The sequence below is a fragment of the Protopterus annectens genome, chromosome 6.part0 (genome assembly GCF_019279795.1).
Source record: "Protopterus annectens isolate FY-2018-M chromosome 6.part0, PAN1.0, whole genome shotgun sequence".
NCBI classification, from domain to species: domain Eukaryota; kingdom Metazoa; phylum Chordata; order Ceratodontiformes; family Protopteridae; genus Protopterus; species Protopterus annectens.
In genome coordinates this window covers 75564192-75575211 of record NC_056737.1, presented here as the reverse complement: position 1 = coordinate 75575211, position 11020 = coordinate 75564192, and the positions used below count along the sequence as shown (strand labels likewise).

Genomic DNA, 11020 nt, shown 5'->3' with positions numbered 1-11020 from the left:
AAGGGCATAAAACAAACTGAAATCAGTCATACTTTTAAACATTGCTGAATGCGTTACATGACAACAGCTCATCACATGACTATGTACATTCCATTACTGTAAATATTAAAGCTGTATAATAACCACAAAATAACTGAAAGTTCAAAAGAAAATGACGTTGTATACACATAAGACACTGCTGTGAAGGAACTAGGAGCAAGACGGTGCAGTAGTAGCACAAATTCATAATGTAGCTGATATAACAGATTTCAACCCTGATGTGTATTACCACATAAAAATGGACAAACACTCAAGAAGATACCTCCGCTTCCGCATAGGAGCCAGTCACTACCAATTTCGAGCTCTGCCCTTCGGTCTCTCTGCAGCCCCCAGAGTGTTCACCAAATGCATGGCAGTGGTTATTGCTCACTTGCGACTTCACGGATTACAGGCATTAACATATATAGATGACTGGCTCCTCACTGCCCACTCCAAGCGTTTACTGGAAGAAGCCCTGCACTACACTTTCCAGACAGCTCAAAGTCTGGGAATCACTATAAACTGGGAGAAATCCAACACGCCCCCAGCTCAGTCTTTGGAATTTATAGGGGTACTTTTGGACACGGGAAATTGCACAGCATCCCTTCTGGACCACAGGCTTCAAAGAATAAGGTAACAGGTTCTATCTCTGCTCTGTCACCACATATCTCCTGCTAGATCTATACTCCAACTCTTGGGGTCAATGGCAGCCTCGGTTGCCATTGTTCCTCTAGCCGGATTCCACATGAGGCTCCATTCAGTTGCTACTTCTCACTCAGTGGTACCCTGTACAACATCCTTTGTCTTTTCAGATAAGTGTAACTCAGAGATGCAAGCAAGATTTACTCTGGTGGATGTCACGAAATCCCCAGCAATGGTCTCGCCCTTTTCAACCCCCATCAACCAATAGCCACGGTGACCATGGACGCCTCCCCGATGGGGTGTGGGGGGGCTATGTCAGGGGAAACTCGGTTCAAGGCACCTGGTCAGAGACAGAGGCACTTTTGCATATCAATGTCCTGGAACTGAGGGCGGTGCTACTAGCATTGCAAGCATTTCATTTCATCCTTCCGTCAGGGACTATTGCAATCCTATCAGACAACATGTCAGTGGTCTGGTACATCAACCAACAAGGGGGCACCAGATCTTACGCGTTATGCCGAGAGACCTTGAGAATATAGCAATGGGCGATAGCTTCCAACCGCTTTCTAAGTGCAACGCACATTCTTGGGAGCTCCAACGTGATGGTGGACAAATTGAGCAGGTGCATTTTGCACCCTCACGAGTGGTCCCTCAATGCTTTGATAGCGGCAAGAATCTTCAACCGCTGGGGCCACACCTATTTGTCTCCCCAACCAACTACAAGTGCAGCAACTATTTTGCCCTAATCCCCCCTCAGATACAGTCACCGAGAGACGCTCTAGTCCATGCTTGGCCCTCTGGTCTACTTTATGCTTAACCTCCTCTTCCACTCTTCTCCCAATTTCTGAAGAAAGCACGACAGTTGTAGAGCAAAGTGATCCTCATTGCTCCTTATTAGCCTTGACAAGTCTGGTTTATCTTCCTCTGGCCTCACCTGATAGATCAGCCGTGGATCCTCAATCCATCCCCAGTGTTGATCTCCCATCCGCAGGGTCTGACTCTCCCCAATCTAACAACCCTGAAACTGACAGCTTGGTTTCTCCACTTCCAATGATTGCCAGGCATGAAAACCTATCGTCCCCTGTGTGCAATATTCTTATTGCATCTCATAAATCGTCCATCAGACTAATCTATCTTAATAAATGGGCAGCAAATAAACAATTAGACCCCTTGTCAACCCCAGTTTTGTTGGTTTTGGAGTACTTATCACATCTTTTCCACTCTGGGGTGTCTGTCTCTACTATTCATGTGCATTTAGCTGCCATCTCAAATTTCCACATTGGTTTTCAGGATGCTTCGCTTATGTCACATAGACTCTGTAAAACTTTATTGAAGGGGGTTCTCCACTTAAAACCTCCCTTTAGAGAACCAATGCAACCTTGGGATATGGCCTTGGTTCTGCAAGCTCTAACAGCTCCCCCCTTTGAACCTGCATTTTCATGTGATGTAAAATATGTCTCTCAGAAAACTTTTTTTCTAATTGCAATCACATCAGCCAGACGCTTGTCAGAACTTCAAGCCTTATGCATCAAACCTCCCTATCCTATCTTCCATAAGGCTAGGGTACTAATTCTACCTTTTTACCAAAAGTGGTGTCAGAGTGGTCTATCAACCAATCTGTTGTCCTTCCAGTATTCTTTCCTAACCACTCTAACAAGGGAGAGTATGGTTCATAGGCAAATATGTTGTTATCTGGACAGAAGAAAATCTACCTGTAAATCGGACCAATTATTCCTGGCTTTCTCTGGACCAAGACGAGGTCACCCTGTCTCAAAAGTTACATTGGCTTCATGGTTGAGAAATTGTATTACCTTTATCTACAACAAAAACAAGGTCTCCTTGCCTCACAGAGTGAAAGCACATTATACAAGGTCTACGGCAACTTCAGCAGCTTTCCATGCTAAGGCTTCCCTCAATGATATTTCTCAGGTGCAACTTGGGCCAAACCTCATACTTTTATTCTTCATTTCAAATTGGACTTGACCTCCAGAGGTAGAGGTTCTTTTGGCTCCATGGTGCTCAGGAATGTCCTTCCTTGAGGGCCACCCAGGGATGCAGATAGCTGGGGACTCTATCCCATCAGTAAGGAATAAATGAAGATTAACATCATCAGATAAAGAAGTTATGTCTTGCCATAATGTTCCATCTGTGTTGTTGATCTTCGTTCATTCATTACTTACCACCCTCCATCCCCCATCCGGAGGTTCCTGGTTGATCTCATGTACTCCTTTATTGTTGGTCTGTTATGACCAGAGGTAGCCTCTACTTTTATCTATCAACTTGCAAACTTGATCTGAGGTAACAGGGAGCAGAGCATTCTGGGCAGGACCTTGGCTCGAGGTTTTTTGGCTGACGCAAGCTTGATATTTGGCCCGCTCGGTTCGTTTGGAGTTGCATGGACATGGCTGACGATGATGAGTTAATTGAATTGGACTACACCCATTTTTCAGAGCATACTGCTTTGAAGACTAAGGTAGACACTTTTCTGAACAATTTTACTAAGAAAACTAATCCGTTGTTATCTGCTGTTCCTGAGGATGTAAGAGGTGAAGACCATACTGTGGATGTTATTCTGTTCAAGAGTCATTTACTTAATTTAGAAAAGGAATTATTTAAATTGAGACAAAACCAGTACCAATCTTTTCATCTTGAAATTTGTGTAAAAGAAGGCATTATACCACATGGGCTACGTATTTTAAAAATGCTTTCATATGTACCTAATGATTCCATGTTTCTGAGTGAATGGCATAAACTCAATATAAATACTAGTTTGGGCCATCTGAGACTGCTTATAACTGCTGCAGATAATGAGGTGAAAAACATAAGTTCTACCATTAGGATCTTATACAATGAACTACTGAATTAATTTGGTGCTGCTATGGTGTATAGATACACGCCTGATGCTTGATTCAGTAGCTGCTTATGAAAGGAAACTCTTGAAAATAAAATTAAGCAAACTGGAGAGAGACAGGACTGATTTTAGTCTTGACCATGTTTTTACACAAGAACACAAGAGACTGTGAATAATACAGCACAAATCAGGGAAACTGGTGTTCTGCTTAATTCCGCCTCTTTGCCTTCAACAGCCAATCAAAATGTCATTTCTCGAGTGAACGCGGCGTCAAAGAATGACGTCACATACACACAAGATACTGTAGTGGAGGAACTAGGGGCTAGGAGAAAGACAGTGCAAGTTGTAGCATAAATTCATAATGTAGCTTAAGAAGCAACAGATTTCAACCCTATCGAGAAGCAAGGCATGGCCCACTCCGCCAACAGTGATTTTTTTTTTAGAGGAACTAGGGGCTAGGAGAAAGACAGTGCAAGTTGTAGCATAAATTCATAATGTAGCTTAAGAAACAACAGATTTCAACCCTATCGAGAAGCAAGGCATGGCCCACTCTGCCAACAGTGATTTTTTTTAGAGAACAGAGGCATGCAGCCTTTGAATTTCCCTCTACCTATAAGAGAACAGAAGCTACCTGCATTAAAACAGCAGAACAGAGGATGTACACAAATTGAATGATTACAATAGGCAGAAACATTATAAGGGGCAAAAGTCTTGTAACTTAACAAAATTAGAGCATGAAGCCTTACTAGGTTTACAGAAGAATGACACAATAGTAATTAGGCCTGCCGACAAGGGAGGGCCTATAGTTATTACGGATAAAAGTAAATATGTTTCCATTATGTTACACATGCTGAAGGAAGATATTTTTTATGAGAAATTGCCTTCTGCCAGGGTTAAGTTGTTCATAGAAGAAGTGCATAAGCAATTAAAAGATATGTTTTTGAATGGCATGATAGACAATAGTCTATTATATTATATTTATGGTTACCTCACCCCCCTACACCCATTATTCAAGGTTTGCTTAAACTACACAAGAGCACTATTGACCCACTCATGAGGCCTATAGTGTCTGGTAGAAACTAGTGCATTGAACCGGCATCCATTTTTATTGAAAAGAGTTTGAGACCACTTTTAAATAGTAGAGAGCATGTGTTAAGAGATAGGGAACAGTTTTTGAGAGCTCTTCACATTTTCAACAATAACAACCCAACTAAAGGTTTTCTTACGGCAGCACTTGATGTGGTCTCTCTTTTTACAGTTGTACCTAATATGATTGGATTGGAAAGTTTAATTAGGTTTATGGAAATGTATTCTGATTTCTCTGAAAGTAAAATTATATTAATTGGGAATTTACTGAGGATTGTCTTAGAAAATGTTTTTCTGTTTGGTGATGACCTATACTGGCAGCGTAATGACGTAGCTATGGGCACATCTTGTGCCAATAGCTACGCCAACGCTGTCATGGTTGTATGGGAACATGAGTATTTATTGAATGGCCCATATCAGAACAATGTTTATTTATTTATTTTTTTGTAGATTTCTAGATGATCTTTTTATTTTATCGGCTGGTGCAGAAGAGTTCTTGGAATTTCTTATGTACTTGAATGCAGCCACTACTTTTTTAAGGTTTACATCTGTTGCTTCATATGAGAGAATAAACTTTTTGGATGTTCAAGTAAATATTGAAATAGAGAGATATATACGTGCTTGTACAGGAAGGAATGTCATGTTAACCATCTTTTAAGTAGAGGAATTATGCACCCTACCTATGTGTTTGACAATGTCATTAGGAATCAAATTTTCTGAGCGTCTAGGTTGAAAGTGAGGGATACAGATTTCCATCAACAGTTGAATAATATGAGGAATGAATTACTGTCTAGAGGTTATGGTGAGAGAGAGATATGCAGAAACAGATACAAGAAGTAGTTAACTTGTGACATACTAAGGCTAGACCTTATTCGAATAGATGGTCTGAGGAAAATGAGACCAGTGGTGACATGCCTAAGTTAAAAGTGCTATTAAGCTTTTCTAGTGATGTCGGGTCTTATATGAACATTATACGTAAACATTGGGGGATACTGACCTCTGATAAGGCGGTCACAAAATGGATAGAGAATGAACCTAAATTTTTGTTTAGAAATCAAAAGACGTTTGTATATCCAAAAAAAAAAGAAAACACCTATGAGTGGAATGGGAACTAAGCCTTGTGGCAAATGTTCATATTGTGGGTGGGTGCGTGGGTGCAATGTAAGCAATGAATTTTTACATCCAGATCAGGACCGGCTATATAAATTTAAAGTACAAGCTACATGTGATACACAGCACATAGTGTACTTTGCCCACTGCGTAGTACATAAGAAATTTTGTATTGGGAAAACAGACCACACACTTAAGGAGAGGATTAGAGAACACATTTATCACATAGGTAAACAAAGCAGAAGTAATGCCCTAGCCAAACATGTTGTGAATATTAATAGTCAACATAAATTTAAGTTCATCGCCATTGCTAGCAGTTTTGTGAGTTTGGGGTGGGGGGAACAGATGCAATAAAACAGAGGAACTGGAAGCTAGATTGATAGTTTTATTCAGAGCTGATATGGGACATGGTCTCAATGAACAAATACCACTGAGACCAAAGTTAAAGGCCAGACCTCTATGTAGGTAAAGTAGCTGTCAGTAAGAATATGTATTTTAATAATGTGTGTTTATATTGCACAAAGTATATAAAAATATATACATTTTAGGATTTTTTTTGTACTTTTAGTTATTTTGTGGTTACTATACAGCTTTAATATTTTATAGTAATGGACTGTATATAGTCATGTGATGAATTGTCATGTGATGCATTCAGCAATGTTTAAAAGTATGACTGGTTTCAGTTTGTTTTTATGCACCTGAAGAAGCAGACGCGAAAGCGCTTGTGCCTGATTAAAGTTTTATAGCCTGGAGCCTATCCTGTGTCCTCGTGTTATTTTGGATACTTTGTTGTAGCTTTGCTGTGGACACAAGGACCTGCAAATGAGTGTTTTTTATTGTTCTTGCTGATATTTAAAATTTTGACCCAGCAGGAAATAGAGAGTCAGGACTTCTTTATGTAATGCAGAAAATGGTGGGGGGGTGTTGTAGGAGAGGACATTGCTGTCTTGAATATTTCCCAGTACTAACTCATTCTAGGGGTACCCCTCTGGAATCTCCTTAAGTAATGTTTTTTGCTTTGCAAATCAGCTGAGCAGTTGATTCAGTCAGCCTGTGTTTTCCTCTTGGAATATTTGGTGGCTGTTATACAAATTTGGAAGCAGGGAAGAAAATATTTACATGTACTGGTGCTAAAAAGCATACTGCCTGGAGTCTATTAACTTTTTTGTAAGTTCTGCCTTTTTGCCGTGTTCACTTTTCATTGGAGCAAAATACATTTAGCACTTTTAAGCACCTGTAAAACTGAAACTGTGTTTTTTAACCACTCTAAAACAGTATTAAGAGGTACAGAGCAGCAGATGGCATGTTATATGAGTGTAAACAGACCAACCACAAGGGGAGACAAGTTAGCCTCTAAACACAGTTTGGCAGTTTGTTAGAGGAGCAAGGTTGTGAGCCAAGGTTTGATTCTGGCAGGCGACTTAACCAGTGTGTAATTCTTGGTCACACCTAAAAGGAAGCTTATGCTTAGTAAAATTATCTAATTAACAAGTGAATTAACTAAAAAGATAAAAGAAAAATGAACACGTGTATATGAGGGATTGAAGATTCATTGATTACGGGGGCTAGAAGGGAGAGAAGCAGAACCATAAAAACTGTAAACCAGTCTGAGGGTCAACATTCTCACCTATAACTACCACATATTTTATAAAGGGAATTGCTTTTGTAGATGTCCACAGTCGATTTGGAAGGAATCCAATTAATAGGAGGATTGATGTCACTGTATGGGTAGGGGGAGACTTATTCCAGCAGTCTTATTGTCTGTTAATGTATGCATTTATTTATTTATTTTTAGTTGGAATGTGCAAGTCTGACGACTCTCTTCAAGCCCTTTTCTCAGAATGGAAAAATCCAGTATTTGCTCATTGTCCAGAGGTAAGAGTTAAGTTCATTCAATGCACATTTTTGTAACTTTATCGTTTACTGAATCTAGAAGTAAATCAAAAACTTTTGGTAGAGGAGATCCATTCCCAATTACAACAGGACTAAAGACAATGGTGTTTATGACCTTTCGTCAGATACAGTTTTCCCAAACTGCCACAGTTCCTTCCCCTTTCAAACATGCTCTCTGGTGCAAAGCTTCTCATGATCTTTAATTAATTAATTAATTAATTAATTAATTAATTAATTAATTAAAACAATGGGAGGACATATGTGTGGTTCCCAAGTATGTAACAAAGTTCAGAAGGTTTCAAAAAGTTTCACTTCTAAGTGTTTGTTTATGGTCTATATCAGTTTATCAAATCACATATCGTCGAACAACTATTTATTGAAGCTGCAAATGCACGAACGGACTTCTCAGTGAAAGATGTTCTAGGGCAAACCAACAGTAGGCCACTTTAGTGACCAAGAACAAAATAATGAAACTTAACACCTACCCATGTGGAGGGCTACGTACCCTACAACCACCTAATTAAATATACCAACTCCGAGATTGCACTGCAGTGGGAAAAATGGCAAATTCCAGATGACGGCCAACCGTTGCCTTGCCATGGAAAAAAATTTCACTGAAAACTCTGTTTAGATATTTTTATACCCCAAGCAGACTTCAAAAATGTTTTCCTCAGTTAGATGGCAAATGGAGGTGTGATGGGGAAGAAATAGGTAATTGGGAACATATGTTCTGGGAATGTTATGAGTTTGCAGATTTTAAAAATTTCCCACAGAGTACTTTGTCAGAAATATTGGGTGAGCATATGTCTGTAACTAAGTAAATGAGTTTTTGAACTGGGACACAGGATCTGAATTGCCTAGACATAGTAAGTTCTTAAGTTTAATTCTGGTGGCTGCCAAAAAAGAAACTTTTCCTCCGGTTGATAAAAATATGCCTCACCTGTGTATAAAACTAAAAGGACTAAAAACATTTTTACTGCTTATATCTTGCTGCTCATATCCGTACAAAAGAACTTCTAGTTCTTCAGTTTTTGTATAATCATTTGTTTAGTGTATTCCCACATATCCTTAGCTGCCATAACATAAACTTTTTTTAATCCATGTTCCTAAATACTTCATTTTGTCATGTCCACATAAATATGGGTATTGCTGAACCAGTTAGTGTTTGGGTACATAGTTTATAGCCTTTGTTTTATCTTCATTCATTTTATATCCAAAACAACCCGGAATGGTCTGAGAATGTTCCACAACACTGAGATGTTCTTTTCTGGTTTCATCAGGTACAAAGTATCATCTGTAAATAAAGCCAATTTTTGTTGAGCACCATATCAATTATATCCTTGACTTTGTGAGTCCTTTATTTTCTTTCTTCTTTCTTCTTTCAGCTTTTCCCGGTTAGAGGTCACCACAGCGGATCACCTGTCTGCTCATGATTGGCAGTGGAGTTTTATGGTGTTGAGTTGCCAGCCTGGCGCCCAACCTTCCACAGAAGGCACACACATGCACACACTCACACCTAGGGCCAATTTAGAGTGTCCAGTCCACCTACTGCATGTCTTTGGGATGTGGGAGGAAACCGGAGCACCCGGAGGAAACCCACGTGACCACAGGGAGGACATGCAGACTCCACACAGAAGGCACTCCAGCCGGGAATCGAACCGGAGAACCTCTTGCTGTGAGGCAGCAACTCTAACTGCTGCACCACCATGGCCGCCCTGAGTCCTTTATTTTCTTTACCAGTGGTTATTAAATATAACACAAGTAACAAACGGGAAAGAGGACACCCCTGTCTAGTTCCTCTAGTCAAAAACAACTTATCAGAGAGGAACCTGTTTTATGAGTTATTCTGTTCTTATTCTTGGTGGGTGCAGCTGTTAACATAATTGTATAGGGTTTCTGTGAACAACTCTGCATAGGGAGCAGTGTTCTCAGGGTTTAGGGAGATTTAAAATTTTCCCAGGTTATCACTTAATAGTGGGAAGTTAGCCTTAGAGTAGTTTCTGAACATTCCAGGGTTAGCTGGGTTTCCGGGTTTTATTTTTATGTCAAAGGAGACCGTTTTGTGGTCTGACATTACCAGAGAGGACATTATACTAGGGGATGTGCAGTGTTCTCCTATATTAGTTAGGACTAGATCCAGTATACCTGTGTGCCTGATTGGCCCGTTAACAATCTGGCCCAAGGAGTTTGTGTTTACAAAATCCAGGAATCTTTGTGCCTGCACATTGGGTATAGTGTACGATCCCCAATTAATTGCAAGACAATTAAAGTTGCCCATGAATATGGTATTGGGTTGGATGATGAGTGTTTCCAGTATGCTTAAAAACATGTTATGGGTTTCCTGGATCATACAGGAGACCTGTAGCTTGCAAGGAAGTTGTATAGGAATTTGCCTATTGTCATTTGGGCAGGAAAAAGCTCAACTGCATCATTCTGTTTTACCAGGTGCATTTATTTTTGGTGTAAATCAAGACACCTCGACCTTTAGTCCCCTGTCTGTGTAGTAGCTGGTCTAAATGTGTGGAAGGCATTATAGCTTTGCACTGCCAGAGTGCTCTCCAAGACTTTAAAATATGTCTCAGTCACTGCACAAACGTCAGCGTTCTCTAGGGTGAAGAGAACTTGTAGAGAGTGGATTATCTTGTTTAGACTCCTGTCATTGAGCACTAACATCTTTATATTTTCTTGGTTTTGATTTGCTGTGCCAGAATTATTTTTAGTTTGGCATTGCCTAAAAAAGGCAGTATTGAGGAGGACAATGTTTTAGCTGATATTCAAAAGCCTAGAGGGGAGAGACGCAGACCATCCCTGGCAAAGCAACGTGATCTGTTGACCATCTCCTTTCATGCTGACAAATAATGCACACTGTCAGAATGACTCATATTTCCTGGACTCAGAGTTACAATAGAGAGCCAATATTTTCCCATATTTAAACAGTTTGTTCCTAGCTGTTGCATCTTCAGAACTTGATATTCAAGTTTGGGTTCTGTACTGATGCTGTTGCACTCGTTAGAAATAAATGAACCTTGCAGAGTCCTGTTTGAGTCCCACTGAGTTGCTGACTTTCATTAGCTGCAGCTTCAACACCTTAGCATGGAAAGCATTGTGTTCCAGTGGACAAGGTATGTCTCATTTAGTCCAAAGATCCCAAACTTGTGGATTTCAGGCAGTCCTCTGCCAATCTTTGCCTCAAGGAATTTTGTCTCTTGGTAAATGCTATCCCCGTGGTACCTTATGCCAAGTATCAAGTGATGGTGTTACAGTGGGTAATAGAAAATACCACCCCCATGGTACCTTATACTAAGTCTTATGTGAGGGTGTTACAGTGGATGCTAGCAAATGCCATCCCCATGGTAACTTGTGCCAAGTATCACATGAGGGTGTTATAGTGGGTACTAGCAAATACCATCTTTATGGTAT

The 11020-nt window shown here is 40.1% G+C and overlaps 1 protein-coding gene across 1 annotated transcript in view; it reads left to right on the top strand.

Annotated features, from left to right (window-relative positions):
- The window catches only part of MLH3 (mutL homolog 3), a 415885-nt gene that overhangs the window by 62532 nt on the left and 342333 nt on the right, over nt 1-11020 (top strand). Inside the window, exon 3 of the mRNA XM_044073460.1 lies at nt 7503-7582. Within this exon, the coding sequence (XP_043929395.1) occupies nt 7503-7582 (80 nt within the window). The remainder of the gene's footprint in view (nt 1-7502; nt 7583-11020) is intronic.